Source organism: Vipera ursinii (assembly GCF_947247035.1).
Source record: "Vipera ursinii genome assembly, chromosome: 3".
NCBI classification, from domain to species: Eukaryota; Metazoa; Chordata; class Lepidosauria; order Squamata; family Viperidae; genus Vipera; species Vipera ursinii.
The window spans coordinates 87,412,689-87,440,386 of NC_139516.1; the positions used below are offsets into that span (position 1 = coordinate 87,412,689).

Genomic DNA, 27,698 nt, shown 5'->3' on the forward strand with positions numbered 1-27,698 from the left:
CAGTTGTGAAAAGGAAGAGGTTGGTAATGCTACTGAATATAGTGCACTATGTTGCAGACCGGTAGATGGCTGGTAGAGGTGGGGTTGTTTTTTTGTTTTTGGAAACGGGGATGGGCGATACAGGAATTATTTTGCCAATGCAGCTTCTTTAAACTTAGCTTCTACAGTTTATACCAAGGGTCTTCAAACTTGGCCCTTTTATGCTGGCTGAGGAATTCTGGGAGTTGAAATCCACAAGTCATAAAAGGGCCACGTTTGAGGATCCCTGGTTTCTACAATAGTGGAGTTGATCCTAGATTTGCCTTGTTACTTTTTTAAACCTTGGATATAAATTATCCCCACTGTGGATATTTTCCCACTAATTTGCCTATGCTGTATACTTCAACTACTTTTGCTTTGCTTGTAGCAGATTTCTTTTTTTAGAAGACTATTTTATCTTTGCCATCTTTTATTTCGTGTGAATGTATTTCAAAGGTTTATATCTTGTAAGCTGCTTTGTGAGACTGATTTGCTTGGAAGCTAAAAGCAAGTTTTAAGTATCTTAAGCCTGTAAATAATTGAACAGATGCAGGAATGTTTGGCACATTTATAATTGCTTTATGCTTGATCAATAACTGAATCCAGGTTCTTTCAGTTATTGATATAAAATTGAAGACATTACATTTAAAAATATCTAATTTATTATGAATAGGTAGTGCTTGTTTATAGTTGGGACTAGCAACTTCATTATCAAGCAAAGCAGTCATTAAGTGAAGCCAAAACTGTGCTTATGATCTTACTTCAACTTTTATTTGCTTTATCAGCCTGCAAAGGTCATATATGCGAGCACTAGTTGCAAAGGTTATTTTTTAATCATCAGTCAATAAATGAGGACTGCCTGAATAATATAATTTAAATAAATTAAATTTAAAATAAATATTTTAAATATAATTTAAAATAAAGAATCGGATGAATATACTGTAACTTAAATTTGGAGCCTTTCTCAGGTTATTTAATTACAGCTCAGAGATGTTCCTTTTTCTGCCTTCTCCCCATCAAGTTGCTTTGATTTTAAGCCCATGATCAGGTCAGGCTAAAGCTCTTAACAGTTTTAGAGTAATGGTTACCATTCAAGGACCTCCTCAACTTCTAAGAAATTTATTAAACTTTATCATCCATTGCTAAAGGAAGGTCAAGTGACTTCAAGGACTGGGCCCAAAACTAACAGGCAGGATTAACAATGGGGATCAACATTTTTGCCCCAATACAGGTTTCTGCCCACTTAGAGTTGTGCCTATAAGTGTTGGACTGTGACTGAGTTTCAACTCTACCTTAAACATGGATAACTTAGGGCTAGTCACTCATTTTTTATCTAACTTACCTTAAAGGATTGCTGTGAGAATCAAAAAGTAATCCTCATATAATTTCTCAGATCTCCTGAAGTTAAGGCAAGAGAGAAACTTAACAAATTCAGCAGTGAGGTCCTTTTTTCATTACATTAAAAATAAATGTGCCTGAGTAGCAACTTACCAGCTTTGTGCTTTATGTACACCTGTATAATGTAAAATGATTCATTTTGATTTATGTTTTTTTCAAACAACAACAACCACGCAGCTCTCTACACTCATGTCTTAACATGCAAGCAATTTAAGGATGATGCCACTTCTTGGTCATGACTCAGATATGTGGTGAGCTGAGATGCTTGCATGTAGATTGCCTTGCTCATAATAACTTAGGAAATCTATCTCCTCCTACAATTCTCCATTTCTTTTGCAGCTATGGAATAATCTGACTTAAGTAATCAAGTAGTTACTCTTTCCTTCTCCCAGTTTTTAGGCATGCTGGAAGAACTCTGTTTGTCCTGGCATGTGCCTCCATTAGAGCTGGAGCAGACAGAGAAGAGTATCTCTGTCAAGAAAGTTGGACGTGAGACATTGATCCTACTTTATAAGGATATACAATCACGTACAATGCAGAAAAAACAACACGTTTTATACTTTTTTCCTAAGAGTTCATCCAATGAAGTCAAATGAGATTCACAGCAGCTCCCTCTAAAGGACATATCATTAAATAGCAGCTTTTTCTACCATATGATGCAGTGATGGTCCCTTGAAGGGTATTAAAAGACATTCAGGGGAGGTAATGGCTATCAATAACTGCCTGTCATGGTAGTTCTCCACTGCCATCAGTAAGTTTAGCTCCTGATGACAATGAGCAAGAACTTGTTATTGTGCTCATTTCCTACTTATCAATCTTTATCCTGGACAGGTCTGGCCTTTGGTCTTGCCTAGTATGGTTCTTCTTAGGTCCCTATTTATAAAATAAATGTCCTTTCTTTTCTAAAAAAAATAAAAGTTGTTAAAAGCAGATTTTAAAGTACTAATTAAAAATTATGGTCCTACAAAATTGTGTTTAAATCTATCTCCCAGGAGACCATTGGTTTCAAGAGCCATCAGATGTAAAGGTATTACTGGACAATCTTTCTGATGGTAGAAGCAGTATTTTTATTTGAGTAAGAAAAGTGAGAGTGTGAGAGAAACACAAAAACACATCTTCTCTCTCTGTCTCTCTGTCTCTCTCTCTCTCTCCCCCACCTCCCAAAGGTGCTTTTTCCAAAAAGCAACAAGACTTTCTTGTTTTTTTTTCCTTTGAAAACGTTTCACATCTCATCCAAGTAGCTTCTTCAGTTCTTTTGTTGAGAACTGCATCACATTTATGCACATCGCCCTTTGCCAATACACTTATATACCGTTCCACAGTGCTTTGCAGCCTTCTCTAAGAAGTTTACAGAGTCAGCCTATTGCCCCCAACAATCTGGGTCTTTATTTTGGTGGTAGCAGTGCCTCAGATAGAAGGTCCATACAGAGAATGGTAAGGACAGCCGAGAAGATTATAGGAAGCTTGCTCCCTGGTATTCAGGATGCTGCTCATAAGTTCTATGTGCTTAGAGGTCGATTCGTTGTTAGAGACCCCACACACCCACTTTATGGTCTGTTTCTGTTGCTCCCCTTTGGAAGGAGGTTTCAAAATATTTCCAGCATTACTACCAGGTTCTGTAACGGCTTTGTTCCCTATGCTATCCGTGTAGTAAACTTGCAAGATTCGTTTTTCTTGCCATGTACATGCATACATCTAAACTAGACTGTGTTGTTTCTCTGTGTCATAGAATATATGTGTGTATGTGGGTGTATGCAATTTTTTTTGGTCATATTTATATAGCGTATATTGGAGGAAATTTCATTTTAATGTATGCCGATTAGTGTACATTGAAAGTAACAATAAAGCTATTCTATTCTATTCTATTCTATTCTATTCTATTCTATTCTATTCTATTCTATTCTATTCTATTCTATTCTATTCTATTCTATTCTATTCTATTCTATTGGTGTGCCCAACCTCCAACGTCCACACCCTTTCTCTGGTATGCAATCCCCACCCTCTTTTGTTTGTTGCATTTTTACAATGAAACAATGTGGAGAAAGCAGAGCATATAGAAAGAGAGAGAGAAAGAGAAGAAAAAGGAGGGCCCCAATATCTTTGCCTTGTGCCATTCCCCTGGAAACTGAGTTGGTGTCATTTCAATGATTGCAACAGAGGATGACAGCTGATGGAGAGATAATAGGTTTTGTGTATAGCAGCCACACACCAGCTCTTCTCATTTGGCAGGTTTAATAAATAAGTCATCTCACCTCTGAGAGATTTCTCCTTGGGAAAAACCCAAACAACTTGCTTCTCACCAGGGTGGACACCTACTATACTTAAAGGATGAGACATGCAGTTTCTAAAATGGAAGGTCATTATTGTCAATTAAGGCAATGTCACATGTAATTCATGCTCCTGATTCCCAAATTGCATTCTTTTCTAAAAACATGAAAATGTGAGCTTCTTACATTTCCACACAATCAATTCTGGGGTCAGTTTATTCATAGAAGATTACATATGGTCATGCCTTTGACCAGCAGTTTTAATATTTCCCCCAAACACAGAATATATATATATATATATATATATATATATATATATATATATATATATATATATATATATATATATATATATATTTCATCTTCTGGTCATGAATGCTTTTCCTTTTCACCAGAGTTGTTGACTTTATCATGTCAGAGATAAGACAACCAGGCTTTGTTATTTTCCATTTGTAATTTTTCTCTATTTGCAATGGTTTCTAATAATATTTTAACTTAAAAAATGAATCCTTCAGGTTGGCAAATTTGGAATGATTGTGCTATGTTTTTGACTGGTATAGTACTAGAAATTCTCCCTCCAGAGTTCTTAAAGTTTGTGTCAGTGTTCACTCCTAGTGATTGCCTGGACAAATTCCTGCAGTTTTCTTGCAAATTTTCGGAAGTAGTTTGCCCTTGCCTTCTTCCTAGGACTGAGAGAAGGTGCCTAAGACAGGATGAAAATTCACAGTCTCTTGGTTTCTAGCCTGGTCCTTAACACTGCCTCAAACTGACTCTGTTAGCAGGCTATTTCCCTATCCGTCAGTAGATAATTCTTTTTATGCCAAGTAGTAAGGATTAAATTTTGTGTATCACTAAAAATATGTTTAATAATCTGTACCCTCCAGATGAGTCAGTTTAACCCCAAACATTCCCCGCTGGCATAAATTACTTAATTGGAGATGACTGGCTTACTTTAATGTCACCTTTCCAATCCAGCTTCTTCCAAATGTGAGGTTTCAGTTCCTAGAAATAGCAAACCATGTCCAGGCTGGTATCCACATCTGGATTCCAGATGTGAAGCCCATCCATCTGAAGGTCACCCAGCTTAAGAATGGTTAGACCTTGAGTTAATTTGTTTTTTACAAACCGATCTTATGTGCATTTATACAAAGGTTCCATAGAGTTCAGTGATACTTTAAAATAGTTATACAATATGTAGGATTGTAAATGTAATTTTAAAGAAGTTAGATAGTCCACTAAGTCAGATATTATCGCAAAATGAGATCTAAGAGCTGAAGCAGCAAATATTTCCACCACCACCACATCCACTACAATATTGCTGATAAGAGGTGAAGAAACTGCAGCTGAGCAAATGAAAACTAGAACTTATATTGGCAATATTCAGCATCTAGAGAGCTTAGAAAAGAGATAGAAATAGCAAAAGCACTTAGACTTATATACCACTTCACAGTGCTTTACATCCTTCTCTAAGCAATTTACAGAGTCAGCACATTGCCCCCAACAATCTGGGTCCTCATTTTACCGACTTTGGAAGGATGGAAGGCTGAGTCAACCTTGAGCCAGTGAGAATCGAACTGCCGAACTGCTGGCAGCCAGCAGCCAGCAGAATTAGCCTGCAATACTGCATTCTAACCACTGCACCACCATGGATCTTAACATTATTGTCAATGTTTCTTCATTTGATATTATAAAGTATTATTTATACTTTGCCATTTGACAGGTAATATACATACCATTTAACAGGTATAGCCAAATGGTTCATCTGGTCAATATCATAAAGTATTCATCACTGGATTAATGAAGTTTAATTTTTCTTTCAGTGGAGAAGCTAGAGAGAGATCTGTTTATGATGGGGATGTTGTAATACTCTGTTTGGAACAGTCACCGTATTTGCAATTTATCACTGCCATCTACATATTTTAGGGATGGGGTGGTGATCTTGTGCATCCAGAATGGGTATCCTCCTTTGGAAGAACCAGTTTCACATTTTCATATGCTCCAGTATGTTTCTCAGAGTGGTCTTGAATTGTTGTTTTTACAACTATCTGTTTTCTTGCTGAGTTCAACATGCCAAACCTCCAGGAAGAAGTGCATCTCAAGGGGGAAAAAAAGAATGCAGTTGCAAACTGTTTCCTCAGATGTTTGGCCAGAAAAATGCCTCTTGACAGTTATGCAGCTGACTTGGGAATTGGGGGTGGAATGAAGAAGAGAATAGCTAGCTCAATGTAGGCTTTCTGTTACACAAACAAAACACTTTTGATTAGTGAGTTGATTTGCTTGAGTTCCTAAATTATCTCTTTACCTTTGGCCTAAAATGGCTGTTGTTCATTCTCTGCTACTGATTTATGTCCTGGCATGTGTAGCTTTCTTCATTGCTTTGCTTTGTCCATCTAGTTCTGGAGTTTTTCACTGGCTTCTAGTTGCCTTCATATGGATATAACTGGGGGACATGTTGATGAAAATTATAAAAACTTACTGAAAAACAATCACGGAATAGAGGAATTAACACTTTGCTTGATGTCCTTCAAAGTGCCCAAAATAGGTCACAAGTCTGTCATTTCAGAGTCATTGAGGAGGACCAGAGGATAAATTTAGTGTAAAGAGCAAATGGATTTGATTGAAGCTCTACTAAAAATATGTAAGTGGGGATAATGTCTAACAGGATGTGGTTAAATAAACAGTCATCCTGCTGAAGCATGACCAACAGACCTGGTGCAGCCACAATGATACGACTCGGAGCCCAAAGACATGGCTCCCAAGATAGATGTGGGACCAGCAAATGGGTTTTTGCAAGTGGCACCTGCAGAGTTTCCAGAATAATATTTACCAGAAAAAATAATATTGCTGAACCAAATCGAAATAACAATTTATAAGGCTCTCTGAGTATGCACTGTGGCCCTTAAGCATGAGGATGGCTATTTAATGCCGAAGAAAGACTGCTGATAGATTTGCCATGCTTTTTATGCCTCGTGTCAAAATATGTCCACTGGATTACTAAGCATGTGCACATTTTATTTTACTCCTTTAGAAGGGCAGAGAAGAAGAAAACAGATATTGCTAAATAGTCTTCAGCAGCCTCAGCAGACTTTCAATGGATAAATGAAGAGATAGTTCAGCAACATCTGGAGGGGTACATAATTATGGTTTCAACCATAAGACAAACAGCTTTGGAGGGTTAGTTGGTTAGGAAAATAAAGGGGCATATTTTCTCTATTTCCCCTCAACCCTGCTTGCAGTTTAACTTTACAGGTCCTCAGTGGTGGGATTCAGCCAGTTCACACCACTTTGGCAGAACTGGTAGCTAATTTTTGTTGTCCAGGCCCAGAATGGACTTCCGGAAGTGGCATCCACACAGAGAACCAGTTGTTCACATATCTGAATTCCACCGCTGCAGGTCTTCCTTGCTTAACGATTGTGCTGAAAAAAAAATAACTTTATGATTAGTCTTCATACAACTAAATATTTAGGAGAAGAAGAGCAAGTAGGATTAAAATCAGTTTAAGCCTGGGCATTAAAGAGAAATCTGAATCAGAGCTGTATCCCTTTAAAAGTTTTCTAGGCTTTTACATTACAATCAAACTGAACAATCCCCACAAGTCACATATGTAACACAGGATCTTTTTCTACTCCAATAGTCTATTAGATTGTTTCTTTGAAATTTAGGGATCTTCCCTACAATAACCTTAAGCTACTTTTTTCGTCTGCAGAAAGTCATTGGAAATGAAGTTTAAGAAGTTGCTGTCCAGATTGTAATCCATTTTTCAGCTTTGCAAGTGATTCTGACCAAGTGTTCGGTCCAGCCTGCAGTTATCATGGTCTCTGATTAGTGAACTTCTTAGATTCTTTGCCCATCTCACCTCTATTGGGGAAACAAGCACTAACTGCATTTCATTTCTGTGTGGGGGTCCTTCAGGTTTTCCACTGGTTTCCCCTGAAAGAGCTTTTCATGTGCCTATCCTTTCACCAGCCCATTGGTGAATGTGTAAAAGAAAAAGAAAAACTAGATTTTCACTGGACCATCAATAACATAAAAAAAGAATTCGGAGATTCACCATTTTACAGACCTGCCATTGAAAAGGGAAAAAAAGCAAGGCCTCACCAGATATTTAGAAATAGGCAGGTAATCCAGGGTGAAATTATCATGGGGGGCTCAGAGTCCAGTGATAGAAGGCAAGGAGACATTCTAGCCACAGTGCCCCATAACTAGTGGGAAGATATGTATTTGTCTACCAGGACTTCAAATGCAACAAGTGGACTACATAGCACCACTTCTGCTTCCGGAAATCAGAAAGCCTTACTCTGGACATAGACCATGAAAGAATCGGCAGAGGCAGGCTGGTGATGCCAGCTTGAGTCCAGTGCGATACATCCCTGTCCTTGAGAAAAAGCTAGAGGGAGGTCCCTGCCCCAGGGCAAGCAGAACAGCCGGTGGAGTCTATTGTAACAAATTGCAAAAATCAACTTTACAATTGTATGGTATTCTTTTTATTTTATATTTTTATCCCACTTTTATTATTTTTGTAAATAATTCAAGGTGGCGAACATACCTAATAGTCCGTCCTCCTATTTTTCCCCATAACAAAAAACTGGTGAGGTGAGTTGGACTGAGAGTGAGTGACTGGCCAAAAGTCACCCAGCTGGCTTTCATGTCTAAGGCAGGACTAGAACTCACAGTCCCGTGGTTTCTAGCCTGGTACCTTAACCACTAGACAAAACTGACTCTTCTTGTTTTTTGTTGGTTTGTCTGGAAAACTGCCAAGAAGAATAGAAGCTTTAAAGCTCTTCTTCATTTACTTTTACAAAAAAAGGAGACACTCTGTTGGAATAAATAATAAGTGCCCATCCCACACATTATTCAGGTCATATGGTCCAGACTATTAAAACAAGCAAAGTTGCCTTTTTAAAAAATGACCCAATGCAATGCAAAGATATGAGATTGTGTGTGTAAAGTTTCCCTGTTTACCACTCCCATGAAAGAGTGAAAAGTGAAGCTGCAAAACACCATCCCATGCTGACACCTTTTAAAAATTTTTCAAAAATATTTAAATTTTTTTTCAAAAAGATAATATAAAAAATAACATATAGTAATAAAGAATAAAAGGAGAAAGGAAAGGAGAGGGCAAAAAGAAATAGAACTTTCCATAAATTAATTCTTACTCTATGATTGCTAAGAAGAGCTCACTTTTTTCTTATTCAGTTTTTTTCTAATCCTCGAATCATAAATGCACTTTTTCAATTTCATGCAAAAAGACTATAAGTGTTTTCCAGTCATCAATAAACATATCTTTAATCAAGGAAATCTATTTAGCCATCTCTGCAAGTTCCATCATCTTCACCAGCCATTCCTCCATTCTGGATAGTGTCTAACCTTTCCAGTTTTGAGCCTATAATAGTCTTGCTGCAGTTATATGTATAAGAACAAAGTTCCATGACTGTTTGCTAGTTGCCTGTCCATTTGTCCCAAAATAAAAGCTTCTGGTTTCATTTGTAATTTAACTTTTAGAATCATCTGAATTAATGTATTTGTATTCAAACTTTTGTTTTTACAAATGACACCAGTAGATCTCAGAAATTCAACAAACACAGTTCAAGAACTTTTCTATCTTAAACTGCATGTATCAAAAAAGGAAGAAAGGTTAGCTTAATGGAAAGACAATGACTCTAGCCATACCACAGATAATTTTAACTCGCATTTGCTAATTTCTAAGGCGGAGATTCCAGTCTGTGATAGGCTGCTTTCTATGCAAGCCCATGTGACTGGCTGAGCCTCCCAGTTCCTCATAATTATTCAGTGCATCTTCCTCTGAGTCCTATTCAGGCTCCAAAGGTACAGCTGACCAGAATTGGGGATTGTGAAGGTAGGTTGCTGGGATTCTGAAAATAATAATCTTTAGGAGTATTAAATCCCATATATTTTGGGTTGGATTTAATGGTCAGTATCATTCTTGACTAGGTTTTAAAACTTGGCAGTGAGCTGTATGGCTATAATACTGAATCTTAATGTTTAGTGATCCAGATTAACTTATTAGAAGGACCGTTTTGAATTCTGACATGATAAAACTAATTTGTGTTTTAAAGAGTGTTTTGTAGCCATTAATTTAAAAAATAAGCCAAGATGCTGAACATCACATTGATTTCTTTGACTTCTGAACCCTAGCAGCTGCAGAAAATGAACCACATCACAACAATGGCACATTGTGTCCTGACATCAGGGTTGTGAAAAGTTTGCAGTGATTGTATTATGTTAGCAGGAAACAAGTGTATGGAAGACAGGAAAGGAAGACAAATGTGAATTATTTCTTCATAATGGTCCTTCAAGTTAGGCAGAAATTTCTTTTATCTGCAAAGAGCAGGTTCTTAGTTGCTCTTTCCTAATAATTGCACAAGCTCCTACTTGGCATATATTTAAATTTGCTTTTATATTTGAGGTTTCTTACATAATATTGTACAACCTGGTTCAATCAAATGAAAGAAGAGGGTTGTGGTTGAGGGTTGGGTTCTAATCTGTTTGTCCCTGGATAAGAAGAGATTGTCCCCAAAATACATTTCAATCTAGGTACTAAAATTCCAACTGGTACTGTTCAAGACAGATGCATTACTAGATGATTTGGCTTAGGAAAGAATCATGCTGAGCATTTCCCCTCATTTATACCTAATTGTGGCCTAAACATATCCTGGCAGCGTCTTTCTTCTTTTACGTTCCCATGGCATTCCTTTTATTTATTTTTTCTCCTAGTCAAAGAACCAGGTAGACTTAAATCTTCTTAGCTGTCTCATGAAGACAACTCTCCTCTTAAATCAACAATATGCAGTGACAACTGCTAGATTTGTGTGATCTCTTTTGCCACTTTCCCACACATTATATCAAATGAGAAGTTAGGTAAGAGTGAATCAGAGAGGTTCTTATTGGTTGTTTCAGAACGAGCAATCATCTTTTCTTCTGGATCCCTCTTAACCTTAAAAAAGGGTAAAGGTTTCCCCTGTCTGGTTATGTTCAGCTCTAGGGAGTGATGCTCATCTCTAGTCAAGGGAGTCAGTGATGTCCAAAGATGCTTCTGTGGTTATGTGGCCAGCATGACTATTACCTTCTCACCAAAGTGGTATCTATTTATCTACTTGCATTTACACATGCTTTCAAACTGCTAGGTTGGCAGGACCTGGGGCAAGTAACAGAAGCACACCCTATCACATGATACTTGGGTCTCAAACTGCCAACCTTCCTGTTGACAACCCGGCGTCTTAACCGCTAGGCCATCCTTCTCCTCACTTAACTTTACCTAACATCATTTTGTTCTTGTTTCCCTAAAGAACTGGATACTGCAGTATCGTGGTGGTTCTTGAGATTTGTTCAAGAACAGCAGACCCATGTTTTAGTATAAGAGTTCTCTTTACATTTCATTGACAATCTCAGTCTAGTTGCATGTAAATAAAGGCCACCATGAACCAATGTTTACCACATGTCCAAATGACCCCTGGTGTTGCCATTTGTATTCTCCAGTGCAACAACTGATGACTGAAAAATTTATGTGGTAGTCTCTCAGAATTGTGCAATACTATTAGCCTGCTCACTTGGAAGTACTGCATGTGATAAATTCTGTTGTGTTGATTAGATTAGTAAGAGGCTGAAGTAGTTTAATAGTAGAAGGATGAGACCAACTTTCCCATTACCTTCTGAACAGATTATGAAGGAATCTTGAAGACAGGAGTTGTAATCTATATAAGGAAAGAAAGGGGAGAGGAATCCTAAATAAAAGTACAAGTTGTGATGCCATCTCCTTGGTGACTATTCTTATCCAAGTTGGATAAGAAATGGAGGGTAGGAAGAAAGGTTCTTGAAGGAACCCAGAGCCATCAGAAAGTCCTGCAGTGATATTGCCCCATTTCTGCAGCAATGCCATGATTGACAGGTGTAATCCTCACTACCAACTATTGATGTACTGAAGAGGAAGGAAGGATAAATTAGCTAGGAGGAATTAGCCAATTTTTACTTTGCATATCACAGGCCTGTTTAGGACAGCACCATTCAGAAGCAACTCGGAACAGACAAAATAAAGACAGCAAATTTCATCTCAGTTATAGTTTTCTGCTGAAAGGAAGATGGACGAAAAAAGAGAGATTTGTATGTTATTCAGAGACATAATCCATGGAAATATTTACCACAGGATGAAGATCAAAGCTCTTGAATAGAGTCTAACTAACTTCTTACATCCATTCTTTTGGACAGCATCATAGAACTGATTCACCAGTGCTTGAATTTGGATTTGTTTTTCTTAACTTCCTATTCTAGTTGAGAATCACGGTATTCCTAGGTGATTCCCCACTAAAGTACTTACCAGGATTATATTGCCTAGTATCTGTCAAGATTGGTTAGGTGCTGCTATCCTATTAAGCTTTCATAATAAGATAATGGGTATTAATAAAGATAATTGTGTAATAGTGAGCATATGCATTGCCTGCAGAAGAACCTTGCTTCAAATAATAGCATTTCATCAATAGCTGGCAGAAACTCCTGCTGAAACACTGAAAGTCTACTGACTGTCAATGATGACATGCTGAGCTGGTCAAGCCAGTGGTCTGACTTGATATAAAGCAGATGTCTCAAGTTTAGTAGAGGTTCATGAAGCTATTACTCATAATCTGAAGAGCTATTGATGTTTGATTTATCTCCTCACATAATATGGCATAAGATACCTGCGACATATATCTGACTTGCAATATAACTAAGTATTTGCAGAGCCTTTCAAGTTTAGCTCAACACCATCTCCTTCTCTACAGCAAATACAAGGAAATTGTATTGCTAAAATTAGAATACCATTAGCAAGAGGTCGGCTGTTTATATGTTATTTCATCATTTGCAGACCCAAAATCCACTGTCTGTAGCAAGCATGAAAAGTATCATAAATGCTTAAAATGATGACCCCAAAGACAGTGGGAGCTGCTGTTTCAAACGGAATTTACAGGCTCTAAATATTTATTTGACCAAATGTCTAGTTCAAGTTTTATTACAAACAAAAATGTATACCAGAGGACATACTGTAAGTACAGGGCATGGTAAAAAAAGAAAGAGGTAAAAATAGATATTATGCTAGTTTAAATTATATTTAAACTAGATGGAAGTGGCTTGAGCTGATGAGAATATATGGAATAGTTTCTTGGAACTGCTGTTCCCTCAAGAGATACGGTACATTTATCTCTTTCTATGTTCAGATTAATTATTGAGTTAATTGCAGGTAACCCTCCATATATGACCACAACTGAGCCCTAAATTTCCATTGCTAAGCAAGACAGTGGTTAAATAAGTTTTGTCCATTTTACAAACTTTCTTGTTGTTACATGAATCACTGCAGTTGTTAAGTTAGTAACATCATTGTGAAGTGAATCTGGCTTTCCCCATTGACTCTGCTTGTCAGAAGGTCACAAAAAAGTAACCACATCACCCCGGGTCACTGCAACTGCCATAAATACATGCCAATTGCCAAATGTCCAAATTTTAATTACAGTGGCCACAGGGATGTTGCAATGGTCCTAAGTGTGAAAAATGCTAATAGGTCAATTTTTTTCAGTGCCGTTGTAATTGCAAACTAAATGAATGTAAGTCGAGGACCACCTGGTATTTTGGCTAGAATTTTCAGGAAAAGGAAATGCATTCTCATATTGTAAAAACCAGCCAAAGTACCACTCCTGGTTTATTCCATTTCTAGAATGACTGTTCCTTTAAGGTTACTCTCTGCGTATTTATTTATTTATTTAGTAAATGTGTGTGACAATGCATTCAAAGGCAGGACTATGGGCAGCTATTAGTTCAAAACAAAATAAAAAGAGCAGACACAAACCACTGTATAACATAAGAGAGTAGCTAGGCAACAAGACACAACAAATATCCTTGGACAATACAGCTAAGAAATGGGCAGATACGTGGTAGTTACTTATTTGCTTCCCTATCAGTCTTCCAATTCACCTGTGTCTACCTTGACTTTTGTTTTCATTTCAGAATATTTGTACTGTATGTGCCATGGAAATCAGATGTCTCTCTTATTCAAAGCTGTGTAGCACCTTATCTGAGCTGGAAAAATCCAGGAGATTACTTTGCTAACATTTAATACAGAAGTTGTCTACCTTTTCACAGCCCAGATACATCAGCCCTATTCTTCTCCCCCGGACAGGTTTAACCAACTCAAAAGTGAACAATTGGAGGAAAAGTACTGAAATGTGATATTTCCACTTTATCTTTTTGGAGGTTGATAAATTGAATAAAAGAAAGGTGAAGTTCTCCACCAGATTTAACAGTGTCTCCTACGCCTTCCATAAACCATGGTTCACAATGTGTAGATTCACATTTTGTGACAAATCAATATCAAGCCAGATTATTTTAAGGTGTGAGGCCAGTCACTGACCTGTGCTTCTGTTCTTACTGCTTTTCTTCCAAATACTATTGATAAATTGGCAAACAACATATACTTTAAAAATACCTTGTTTTAAGTGATCATGCTCATGAAAAAGTTATGCATTTTTAGTAATAATTATTTTCTCACCCTTAGCAAAACAAACAGCCCATTTGTCTGAAATGGTATAGAGTTTCTTGCCTGAGCAGTGGTTTGGACTAGATGATCTCCAATGTCCCTTTCAACTTTGTTATTATTATTATTATTATTATTATTATTATTATTATTATTATTATTATTATTATTATTGTTATTATTATTATTATTATTATTATTATTATTATTATTATTATTTTCTATAAATATTTCCTACTCACTCACCTTTCTCTCTCTTTCTTCAGATGGAGAAATATTCCTTCTTTGGGATCTTTTTTTGTACAGTATTTGTGTCCCAAATCTTTGGATATCCATACAACGATATTTCAATAGCTTGTGACTCCATGTTACCAGATCATGGAAGTGCCCCACAGACCTCAAGCCCACCTTACGTCATCTCTGTCTCTTTTGATAGATATGACCCGGGAAATGAAATACAAGGTAAAAAAAATGGGCAAAGGTACAATCTAGCTCAGAAATTGAGTAAGCTATGCCCAGATCCATCAGAACTTGGAACATTGTTATCAGTCAATAGCTTTTTCAGTGGCAGTTTAAATTTGCCATACAGTTTGTTCTGTCAACACTGCTAACATTGGATGTTCCCGCTCTGACAATTGATGAAAATGCAGCCATTTTCTCTTCTCCTTTAACATGCTTTTTTTTACTTTTAGAAATCAGGTGCAGCTGGGGGGGGGGAAATGAAAGCTCAGCTAGCCATAATAATAACGCTACTGTGGAACCCAAGGAAAAGCTGATAACGTTTTGGCGGGATGAGGAGTTGAGGAGAAGGTCCACACTTTAAGCTAATTGGGGAATGTGCTTTATGACAGTTTATTGGGGCTGGGAATTGCACTTTGTTACTTTGTATCCGGGGGAAGGGAATGTAGTTTTTGGGTTCAGCTATGTAGTGCCGATACTTTATTTCCCGAATAAAATGTTCTTTAAAGAAGATTTTTGCCTCAAAGTTCTTTTGATGGGTTTTGTTATCAGAATCATGACATGTTCCATTAATTTTTTTTTAAAAACCCAGTGTTTTCAAGTTGTGAGAGATTAGGCTTTTTACCTGAAATTAGCTGGATATATTTTTATGACAGCCAGTCCAGTCAGATTATTTTCACACCCCAGCAGCAGAATTTGCTGGAATTTGTATAAAAGAATGAAATACAGAGTGTAACACTACCTAAGGAGTGTGCAAACTTTCAGTTAAATTAATTTGTTTGCTAGAAAGAAAGAAAGAAAGAAAGAAAGAAAGAAAGAAAGAAAGAAAGAAAGAAAGAAAGAAAGAAAGAAAGGAAGGAAGGAAGGAAGGAAGGAAAGGAAGGAAGGAAAGGAAGGAAGGAAGGAAGGAAGGAAGGAAGGAAGAAAGAAAGAAAGAAAGAAAGAAAGAAAGAAAGAAAGAAAGAAAGAAAGAAAGAAAGAAAGATGAAGGGAGAAAGAAAGAGAAATTATGTCAGCAACGTATGCCAAAATGATATCTCATTGCTCATCATGCATTCAGGGCTTTGTTTTCAGACTGCTGTGTTTTCTCAGAAATCAGCATAGAATATTTTGGATTGGACATGTCTCCTTATTTGTCTTCAGCAAATGCAAAATATTAATTAAATGCAATTTAGCTGAAGTTATTAAAAGGTGCTTTATTAGTATATTGATGGAAGTTGCAAGTTATATAATTAGTTTTCTTGATTTTTTAAAAAATATTTACCATACTTTTGGAACTAGGTAATGATGCTAAGAAAAATTAGATGATACTAATAGCTGAGCAGAAGTAGTAGTAGCAGCTTATCTCATCTTAGCAATAATTGACTTGAAAAGGTTCAACTGACTCTTAACCTTTTTATATCTCAATATATGCCTTTAAAACTAATCTTGATGCACTGTCAAGCCCTATGGATAATTTATCTCAGCAAAGAGTACACTGTGTGAATACCATTGAACCTTCAAACTGAAGTAAAAGAAAAAAGAAAAGCACTGATGCATATTTTAAGTCTAATGAACCCCCTCCCCCCAAAAACATCTCTCTAATGATGTGAATTATTTATCTGTTGGTTTTTCCCTAGTGGTATTAGAAGCAACATCCCCATCTGGATTTAAAGCATTTATGGTACAGGCCCGAGAACTTGATGGAAATTTTCCTGTTGGCACATTTCGTATTGTAGATCCAAACACACAAGGTCTACCATGTGCCAATATGACGGTATGTGTCTTTGTGTTCAGATAATGTATTTATGCTATGTTGTTCTTTGAAGATTTCTTTAACGAAATCCCTCCATGTGATGGAATGTAGACATGGCCCTGGGAATGAGGAAAAGATGAGTGAACTGTTAAGAGTTTCCGAATATATTGTTCAATCCCTAAAAACAAGAAAACAAGAGAAATTCTTAATTTCATCTCTTTTCTGTATTTTAGAATTCTGCAGTAAGTCACATCAACCCCATTGTAAAGCACAGGATTATAACAACTTGGGTTGCTCCTCAGGGCACTAGAAGAATAAGGATTATGTAAGTAGTGTCTTTCCTGCTTATTAAAGGAGCTCTTTTTAAAAAATCAAATAAAGTATGTATTTTTGTTCAGGACAAAAGCATATAATTGAGCAAGAGCACACCTGTGAGAAATATTTTTCACTTAATAGGGAATTTTGGCAGGGAAGGCAGGGGGAAATCAGTAATGGACTAAATACATTCAGAGGGACAAGATTTAAAAAAAACAGAAAGTTTCACGCTTCTAGGCCTAAAAGAAAATTATGACTTGAGTGTAATAGTCTCCCAGCTAAAAAATAACTACTCTTTGGTTTTAATTTGTTAAAGATCAAGTTAATCTGAACTTGATCTTAAACTGAAAAGTGTTAATGCAAAAGATCGTGTGTTTATGACATGACATATCTTATTAGAGAAAAACCTTCCTGTCGTGAATAATATCTCCATTTTCCTCTCCCTCAGGGGAACCTTTGTTCAGGATTACAATAACTACTGGGTTGGTGTTCATAGCAAAACTCTTTCTCCCAGAGAGGTGGACACTAATGTGTTTATAGCAACCAATCGCTCAATGCTGGCCAATGATCCCATAACATCCGTGGTTTCTGAGATCTCAGCTGATTCTGACACCTTCAGTGACAATGCTGAAGATATTGATCTCAACGCCCTTATTGCTGATTCTGAAGAATATGTATCCAATACAACTGTTGGTTTCCAAGATCTTGAAAAAAGAAATACGACAGGCAAAAATAGGAGAAAGGTAACTATTAAATACTGATGACTCTTTGCCTTTATCTAATTTAATAGAGGGAGATTAATTGAAATACTTTTTTTTTTTAAAAAAAGAAGAATATTCTTATTTGTGTATTAAGTAACTATAGCAATTTATTCTTCTGAATGATTACTTCCAGCCTCATTCCAGAAACATAGAAAGACTTATGGAATAGTATCAAATGCTAGATTAAGACAAAAGCAAACACTCTCCCTAATGGTGTAACATAAAATCATTGTAGTATAAAATGCTTCAGGGTTCATAAGGAAAATATAGGATGTAAAAACCCCATCTTTACAGAATACTTGGGCACCCTCTCCTAAATGGATAACATTTTGTACTACAATAACATGTACCGTAATATGATTTCTATTATGTAAAATGATAATTCTTTTTACTTTTCTTTTCAGTCATTTCTAACTCTGAATATAAACTGTGATGAGGTATGAAACTTTTTTCTAGAAAAAATATATATCTAACATTAGACTATCAATAAGTTCTTGTTTTTAGTTTACCAAGAAATGTACCCAATATCATGTTCAGGAAGGGGTTACATGTTGGTCTCCAAATATTTTGGACTTCCTTATAACAGACTATGGGCCTGATGGGGGAGTAGTAGTCAAAATATCTTCTCAAAAGTTGTGAGACTTTTTAAAAACAAAAGAGCAGACATTTGCTTTTTTTTAAAATTGAGATATAGAACTTTTATCTTATCAAACCAGAAAAATGGCAAGCCAGAGGCAAAATGAATGAAATTACAGAAATGGCTGTCTTCCCCCCCCCCCCCAATACTTAATTTTCAGAAGGCACCCAACTCATGCAGGGCTCTTGTCAGCTTTATAAAAGGTGAAGTGCCAAGATGAAATCAAAAATATAAATAAGATAGTGCAGCATTGGTAAAAGAGCATTGCTTGCAGAAAATACAGACATCTACAAAGACCTGGAGAATGATTTAGCAAAAGGCAAACTTTACTGTAAATCAGTGTTTCCCAACCTGAACATTTTTAAGATATATGAACTTCAGAATTCTGGGAGTTGAAGTCCATACATGATAAAGATGTTAAAATTGAGAAACACTGCTGATTGGAATAAATGTAGTAATAGGAGAAACAAGGACTGATCTGACTAATTGAATACTAAAAATATCTGAAGAAAAGGCACAGTCTTACTAATATTGAAGAACCTGTGGCTCTCTAGGATGCTGGGAATTATAATTTAGAAGCATCTGAAAGTCTACAGATGATCCTCTCTCCAAATAAGAATTGAAAAGCTAAATCAGAAGTGCATATAATGTAATCCACAGACATATGCGGCCTATCCCAGCACCGTTTTGTTTTACCTCCCAAAAACATGGGGCAAAAAATGTTCACATTTGGGGCATGTGGGAACAAATTAGAGGTCTTCAGTCTTGTGGATGCTATGTCTTGTAGCATTCCACTATTACTTATTGCACTGGGCTGTGTGATAAAAGGTAGCATGCCAGATTTCAGTTAAATCAGGGAAGGATAATAAAATTAGTACAACCACTAGCGATTTTTCCCAAACCAAAGCCTTCAGATTATTTTCTTCTATTACAATATATATGGAAATATTATTTTTAATAACTTTTTCTTCTTCTTTTTGGAAATTAGGGAAAAGTATCCCAATCAAATACTGGAGCATGTGTCAAAGTAAGCATTTTTCCTGAAATATTTTTTTTCTCTGTAAAGTCAGCATGAATTTTAAAATTACTTAGTATAATGAAATGCTGTCAAATAATACCAATTTGATTCAATATTTTTTATCTGCAAAGATTACTTATTATAGTTAAAAATTTCCAGACATTTTTACAACCCAGTTGCTCTTTATTTTCCTACTCAAAAGCCACAGAAAAAACATTTTATGTATGTTTTCACATACTTCCATTTTCTATTTTTGCTGATTCCTTTTAAAGTATAGCTAATAAATCACTTGCTAGTTTCCAAAATCTGAGACCCCAATCAATCATACCTGAGTTGTACTGTACATCCTGCCTGAAGTGAATTTTCCATTTTTATCTATCTGTTTGTCTATTTCAGAGTCCACAAGGATCATCTCAGAGCAGTGTTGTTGTGGTACTTAATTTTGTCTCTTTCTTAAGACTTGTTCACACATTATATTTTAATCACAACAACTATTACATTTCCAGGAATCTTTGGAAATAACATTTTTATAATGGAGAAACAGCTAGTGTTTTGTCCCTGGGACTTTGTGCTTTCCAGAATTTTTTATTCTGAGGAAACTAGGGAAGGGAAGGGAGATTAAGCATAAGCAGTGGTGGGATTCAAATATGTGAACAACCAGTTCCCTGTGTGGATACCACTTCCAGAAGTCCATTCTGGGCCTGGGCAACAAAAAATTAGCTACCGGTTCTGCTGAAGTGGTGCGAACCGGCTGAATCCCACGACTTCCTTTTGGAATTAACTGTTCACGAAACAAGCAGCTGCTTCAATATGATTGCATGGTTTTTCATGTAATACTGCATAATGGAAGTATGGAGTCCTTCAGTAGAGATCATTGTAATGCCTAGGCTCTCGAGAGAAAGAATTATTTCTAGTTTGCTTTAAATAATTAAATGGAAGCCAGAAGCAAGATGGAAGCCATGTCCCTGCAGAATACTTCTGCTAATTGAGAATTTGAGAGTAATGTCACCCCTGTATCCCCACAACACCACGGAGTTGTACTGATCTTTATCAACTGCACCCATTTTCTGCTCCAGAGACAATGCTGCAAAGATAGTTTTGGAGCTGGTTTTCTAGAACTTTAGTGCTGGCAATTTCCTATTAAAAGTCCATCTCATCCAAACTCCCTGCTCCTCACAGTTATAGTCAACCTAGATTTCAATAGTAGTTTCAATCAAACTATGATTGACTCATAACTTGGGGAAAATGTGACACAACGGGGGGGGGGTGCCTCAGGATTCTGACTTCAGCCCAGGACTTTTCAACAACTTCATAAATGGCTTACACGAGGCAATGAAAGGCATGCTCATAAAATGTACAAATGATACAAATCTAGAGGAAATGTTTATACTCCTGAAGACAAGCTCAGGATTCCAAAGGATCTTGATAAATTTGAACATTGTTGGGGCATCTCCAACAAAATGTTATTCAATGTAAGGATCTGCACTTAAGCAAGAAAAACCAGATGCACAGGTACAAGATGGGTGGTATGTGGTGTAGCAATAATACTTGTGAGAAAGATCTGGGACTCTTTACTTCTATTGACTAGAAAGTTATGAGGATTCCAGCATAGGTCATGGAATTGGACTAGAAGACCTCCACGGTTCCTTCCAACTCTGTGATTCTAATCCTGAATAGTAAAACGGATGGGGAAAATTCAAGCAGAAGAAAGAATATTAAGCAAGGCTATCCTTGCCATGAAGCAATTGCCTTAAATGGCAGATGATTTTCTGAAGAGTCTTTCAAGCTCTAAGTCATTTTCCTTCTTAGAGTAGAGAACAGTGCATACTACACAAATTGTCCTGAAGTCATTATTTTCCTAAAATATGCTGGACAAAGCACAATGCTAGATGTGAAGTACTATTTAACTGTCTATTTGGGCAACAGGATTTTGTTCTTTGCCTCAGACCATAGACTTTCTTTGGCTTCCCAGAACAGAGGAATGTGAGCCTCTGTTCATGTTCATACCAAGCCCCACATTGATTCACATTTCTCTTGAGAGACTAGGTTAATTTTTCCCCAGACCATAGCTTTATTTTAAAAAAAACCCTGATAAAATCGTTTGTATTGGTGGCAATTGTAGCCTGTAGGGCAGACATGTCAAACACAAGGCCCGGGGGCCAGATCCGGCCCGTGAAGTGGTTTCATGCGGCCCGCGAAGCCATCCTGGAAACAGTGAGGGAACGGCCCCCCACTGCCTTGGCCCTGGCCCAGAGACCCTCCTTCTGCCAGAGACCCTCAGATCTGTCCCACTCCTGCTCAGGCCCCCATAGGCACCCTTGATGCGAATGATGTATAGCTGGCCATGCCCACCCAGTAGGCCATACGCACTTTAGCCATGGCCACCCAATAGGCCACGCCCACCCAGGCCACACCCACCTGGCCCCCTGAGGCAACCGCAATGCTGATGCAGCCCTCAATGAAATTGAGTTTGACACCCCTGCTGTAGGGCTTTTGCACAAATGCATCTTGTGTACCAGTTGCACTTGCTTCTGGATCAGGAGGCCCTGTTCACTCTTCATACTGGTCCTCTGCAACATACTCTGGATGGTGCCTTCTTGGTCTAGAACCGTGGTGGCGAACCTTAACTTAACAACTGTCGATAAGAAAGACAAAAAAGTCTGGATAGGGATGTGGCAGTGCCTGGAGACAGCAGAATAGACAAGAAAGAACTGGAGAAGATAACAAAATACAAAGACCTACAAATAGAAAGACTGTGGCAAAGGCAAGCAAGGGTAGTACCAATAGTAATAGGTGCCTTGGGTGCAATCTTAAAAGAACTGGAGCACCACTTGAACACCATTGGCATTAACAAATTTGCCATTAGTCAATTACAAAAGGCGGCCTTACTAGGAACTGCTTCCATCCTGCGATGATATCTATAATACCATCAAACATCCACATCTGCCTATCCCAGGTCCCTGGTAAGGACTCGATAGGTAGACAAAAATGCCAAATCCAGTCTGAACATCTGTCTGACTGTGCGATGATCAATAATAATGATGATGATGATGATGGAGGTCTTCTAGTTCAACCCTCTGCTATATTTTCCTTCAATATTTGGTGATTTAAATTTTTGAATAAATTAGATTATCACCCTTAAAGCTTGGAATGATAACAATTTTAAAAGCAAGACAGGGGGATAATATTTCAGTCTATGTTATAGAAAAGCTTGACAGTAACTTCTGTTTAGCCTGACGTCCAGTTTTGTCATGCTTTTCTTCCCCATAATTTGGCATATATTCTGGGACTGACCGTGTGATTGAAGCGATCTCAGAGCAGGGATAGAGAAATGCACCAATTTCAGTTTCCATTATCTCTCATTTTACCAAGATCAACTTCAACTCTGTTTTTCATTAGTTCAAATACACATTTTATATACTGTTCATGTAATGTATGATTCTTAGGCAAAATTGCTTGCAATATTTCTTCACATATGTTCTTAATTTATACCTACGGCATACCTTTTTGGCTGAAGAGCTGCAACGCAACATGCAGAAATGTTGAAAAATGAGAATCTTACATACCATTCATGTTACGAATGAAAAACAGGATACCTACACATGAAACTAGGGCTTAAGTTGGGGAAATCTATTTTACGGGATGCTGAAATGCAGCCAGTATATACAAATCATTTTTCCTACATAAGTATCTAATGTGACATTATCTCTGGAAAAAGAAAAATTGCAAAAATTAAAAATGTGATCATGAATTTGAAACATTGTGAACTTAGCTATCTTAGTATATCTTAGCTCTTCCATATTGTTAATATGACTTCCTTTGGCAAAATTATTTGATTTTTTTTTTAAAAAAAATTGAATTGATTTGAAATCATGGTAATTCTCTGTAATGAATAGCTCACTGATTCTTTTCTACAAGACCAAGCATCGTATAACTACGAAGATGGAATGCTTGTTTTTTAAACGCTTTCTAATTGGCGAAACAATCTCTCTGGAAGAATTGATCAGAAGATTTCTATGGTGCTTTCAGGCATACGCATAAATAATACTATATTCTTCTCTGGTGTCCATTGGCAATCAAATGTGAATGCTTCATTATCGCTTTAGGGCACTTCTACATAGCATGTGCCTACGATCTTTGGCAGCAATTGCTTAATACTGACTGAACATCCTCATTGCTGTGTTCAGTTGTCCCATCAAGCTGGATAAAGCGCTTACTAGCTGGCTAATGAAGATTTAAAAAAAAAAACACCAAAACCCAGGCAGCTAGTGCCTTGCACCTTCTCTTCTACTCCCTATGTCACATTAGTTTCCAAATGGAATGGAATGGTTTTTATTTTAATTCAAAGTGGCAAGTCCAGGTTTCAACTTGCATACATTTGTGATTTGGACAACCCTTTTAGAGTGTAACAATCTGGCTTACTGTGGTCATTTGTGGAGTATCAGTTATCTGGTATCTCTGGGGAGAACAGAAATGTAGTAATAGTCACAGACATTAGCAAAGTAATTTCTAATTTAATGTTATTTTTTTGCTCAGGCTAAAGATGCTTCCTCTCACAACAACAGGTGTTGAGTGGTAAGTGTAAGTTCTTACAGTGTTGTGGATTGTATGTCACATAATTATTCTCTTTGGTAAATTCTGCTGGCAAAAACTTTAGCTAGTTGATGATTCTGCAACAAGTTTAAGCACTTAATTCATCCTTAACTCTTCTACTGTTGTCTTGGATCTGAGATAAAACTTGACTAGATCACCTAACAGATCAATGGATCCATGGATGTTTGTCTAGCTTCACTGTGGACAGAACCTGCCTCTCTAAACAGCCACCATAACTGTTGATATTTACAGTATAAGCTTAACAACAAAAAAGCATAACTTGCAAATAAGAATTAATCTACAATGTCCTGGACTATTCTGTGATTAAGAGCCCTAATTTTCTGCCACAGTTGGAAGTTATGTTGTTAACAGTTGCAGGTTGTGGATTGTATTTATTTTTAAAGTATCTATTCTTTTGGATGCTGTATGATGATAAGCAACATCAGCAATAGCTTTATAGGTAATTCTCACTTACCAAGAGTAATTGGAACTGACTACTGAGTTGCTAAACAATGTAGTCATAAGGTCATGTGACCCCAATGACTTACCATGGCAGTTCTGGCAATTCCAGATACTGTCATTAGGCAAATCCCATGCAGTCACTGTCCCAAGGTCATGTGATTGCTATTTGTGATCTCCTGCCAACTTCTGTATTGATGGTTGCAAATGGCAAATGGTAACCATGAGGTGCTGCAGTGTTGTAATTAATAGCCTGTTACTGAGTGCTTAAATCGTAATCACATAATTGTGAGGATTGTGATGGCTGCAGTTATAAGAACCCACTTTATTTTTTTATTTTAATTCCATTTATATCCCGCCCTTCTCCGAAGACTCAGGGCGACTTACAAGCTTAGCAGTAGCCTTCATTCTATGTATATGCCTGCTTATTAGGGCTTTCACACACACCCCAAGCGGCATTATTACAAAGTCAGCTTACTGCCCCCAACAATCTGGGTCCTCATTTTACCTACCTCGGAAGGATGGAAGGCTGAGTCAACCTTGAGCCTGGTGGGATGCGAACCTGCACTAATTGCAGGCAGCTGGTGTTACTTAAGGAGGCATTAGCCCACTGCTCCACCAAGGCTCTCCTTATAAGTACCCCTTGTTCAGCGCCATCATAAAGTAGTTATTGAACATGAAATTATGGACATGAAATGAGGGCTATATGTGCAGCCATTTTTATAGAAGGAGAAAAAAAACAAAAACCTAAACATCACTGCTATTTTCAATCCAGTGAATCTGGAAAATACAAACATGCTCCTTTCACACATATTACATAGTACAGCATATCATAGGTCACCATATCCAGTGACAATCTGAAAATTTCATAAGCATTGCAGAATAGAATTACAACAATGGATCAATGCAACATATGGTAAAATAGCATAATGCATAGAAAGAGATCTGAGAAATATTTATTTCACTGTATGGAAAAGTCTTACAAATCTAAGATGCTCTTAAGTCTCATGTCATGGTATCTTCCCTTTATTTTTCTATATTTTTATTCAGTGGAACCACTGAGGTTCATAATAATAGCAGCAGATAACAGTTCTTACAGGAAAGACTCACACATCCCATAACACATTTTTGTATATAACATTATCTTCATGGCCTGCTTCATAGAAAGCCACCTATAACTTTCTGGTTGCTGGTCATAACAAACCACATTCTCCTTTTTCTCCTAACTTGTCACTGCTGGGCATAGTAGGTAATTCATAGCAGAGACAAAGGCAGCAACTATGCATTCCCAGTGATAACAATTAGAAATGGTTTAACCTGCTATGACAGTGTCTAAATTCCCCACACATTTGCTGTACAGTATCAGATCTAAGCATAGGGATGCGGTGGCTCAGTGGGTTAGGACGCTGAGCTTGTCGATCAGATAGTCGGCAGTTTGGCGGGTCGAATCCTGAGTGCCGCGTAACAGAGTGAGCGCCTGTTACTCGTCCCAGCTTCTGCCAACCTAGCAGTTCGAAAGCACGCAAAAATGCAAGTAGAAAAATAGGGACCACTATGGTGGGAAGGTAACAGTGTTCTGTGCGCCTTTGGCGTCTAGTCATGCTGGCCACATGACCATGGAGACGTCCTCGGACAAGCGCTGGCTCTTCGGCTTTGAAATGGAGATGAGCACCGGCCCCTAGAGTCGGAAACGACTAGCACGCATGTGCGGGGGAACCTTTACCTTTACCTTTTTTATCAAATCTAAGTGCACTGGATGATTTATTAATAGTGGAGAAATTGTTTATGGTCCATTGGTCTTACAATATTTAGCAACTGAGGATGTCATTCATGTGAAAATAGTGTCCAGATTAAATTATTTGGACCTGAATCATTAACAAAAATGTTATTAAGAAAAGGATTTCAATCGTTGTTCAGAGTGGGAGAGTGAAGGGTTGATAAACTGTTGGATGATATGGTTATATTTCTGTGTTATAGATGAAAATATGAAACATAACTGAAGCTGAAGAAATTATGCAAGTCAAGCATAAGAACAATTTCTGTGTAGAGGAAAGACTGAAATATCTTGCCGAACAACTACTTTGAAAAATTTTCTATCTTTTATATGGTTTTCCTGGCGTATCGTGCTATTGAATAAAAATGTTAATGTTGCAAGCCAAAACACTGTTAAGGAAAACAATCAAAATAATATTCATCTTACAATGTTCTGAACTTTTCCCCTCATTCTTTGATAAATTAAACCCATTCTTTGACACCTGCTTTCTCAGTTTTTCTGACACCATATTTACTCCACTGAGCATAGCTTACTTCCTGCTAATTTGAGAACTAAACTAGGAACAATGGTGGTCATAATTTCAGTCGCACTGAAAAATGAGATGCAGGTGCTTTATAACTTGTTCATAAATAATCTTAACATAGGAGAATCAGTAGCTGGCCAATTGTATAGAGGTAGACCCCAACTTATGGACACAATGGACCAGGAATTTCGATTAAAAGGCCTTGCAATTGGAAGTCAAGGAACTACGTCACCAAATTTGACTTTATGACTATTTTTACAACAGTTGAAAAGCAAGTCATTGTGATCATTAAGTGAACTACAGGCTTGTTAAAGAAATCACATGGTTGTTAAGTGAATCCAGCATAACCAATAGGTGGTGTTATTGTTTTTTTGCTGGAGACTGGAAAAAAAAACCCTGCATCACAAATTACACATAACTGCAGGATGCTGCAATCAGTTGTAAATGAGAGGATGAGTCATAAGTAGCTTTTTAAAAGTCCATTGTAACTTCAAATGGTGGTTAAGCATCCAGTCACAATTCAAAGACAACTAAAGTAAAAAATGAGCTCAAACAGTACAGGTTGGTCTAAACTAAAAATGATCAACATTTTCAACGTTTTAAATTATACTTGGTCTTATGTAAGAATCTAGCTGAGGTAAATATATAGGCAATTTTAGACAAAATTGATCTTCCTCAATTAGATTCCTTAAAAGAATAATTACTAGTCATTCCTTTGACTACAGAGAAGATTTAAAAAAACAATTCTGAATACAGCTAATGGTAATTGGGTGGCTTTCCTGTGGAATGGTATAAAACCTGCCCCTCTGCTTGGTTAGCTATATAATAATATTTTTGAGAATAGTATTTTATCTTCATTTATGAAGCACATATCACAGTTTTTCATGTCCTGAGTTATTGTCCTATTTCCTTGATTATTGTAAATATTCAAAATTTTAACTGCTATTAGAGTCAATAGCTTTCAAGTATTTCCTTCTTCAGACAAGAATGATCCAGCTGGTTTGTCAAAACTAAATATGATTCAAACAATATTTGGCTGACAGTGGATTTAATTGATCTCAACCAAGACAGAAAGCTCAAAGCTGCAATTATAATTCTAGAATTTTTGTCTTAATATCTTTTTTAGCTTTTTAAAAAAAAATACTTATTTTTATCTCACCTCCTTTTGCTGGTCTGTGACCATGATTTTGTTGATTAGTAAGTTGAAATGGAAAAAGATTTTAA

The 27,698-nt window shown here is 37.0% G+C and overlaps 1 protein-coding gene across 1 annotated transcript; it reads left to right on the forward strand.

The window, feature by feature from the left end:
• LOC310637317 (putative ferric-chelate reductase 1) lies at window positions 1-27,698 on the forward strand. The gene is made up of 10 exons (XM_083357675.1): window positions 1-19; window positions 14,467-14,662; window positions 16,279-16,415; window positions 16,628-16,719; window positions 17,158-17,452; window positions 17,875-17,907; window positions 19,096-19,134; window positions 19,522-19,557; window positions 23,662-23,700; window positions 26,155-27,698. Exons 2-9 carry the CDS (start codon window positions 14,467-14,469, stop codon window positions 23,695-23,697), a joined length of 864 nt encoding a protein of 287 aa, XP_083213801.1. The 5' UTR covers window positions 1-19; the 3' UTR covers window positions 23,698-23,700; window positions 26,155-27,698.

Bases quoted from the DNA above. Each gene is read 5' to 3' on its own strand.
- LOC310637317 (XM_083357675.1), top strand. From the start codon at position 14,467: ATGGAGAAATATTCCTTCTTTGGGATCTTTTTTTGTACAGTATTTGTG. The intron at 16,720-17,157 runs GTAAGTAGTGTC...CCTCTCCCTCAG, and splicing joins ACTAGAAGAATAAGGATTAT to GGGAACCTTTGTTCAGGATT. The intron at 17,453-17,874 runs GTAACTATTAAA...TTTTCTTTTCAG, and splicing joins CAGGCAAAAATAGGAGAAAG to TCATTTCTAACTCTGAATAT.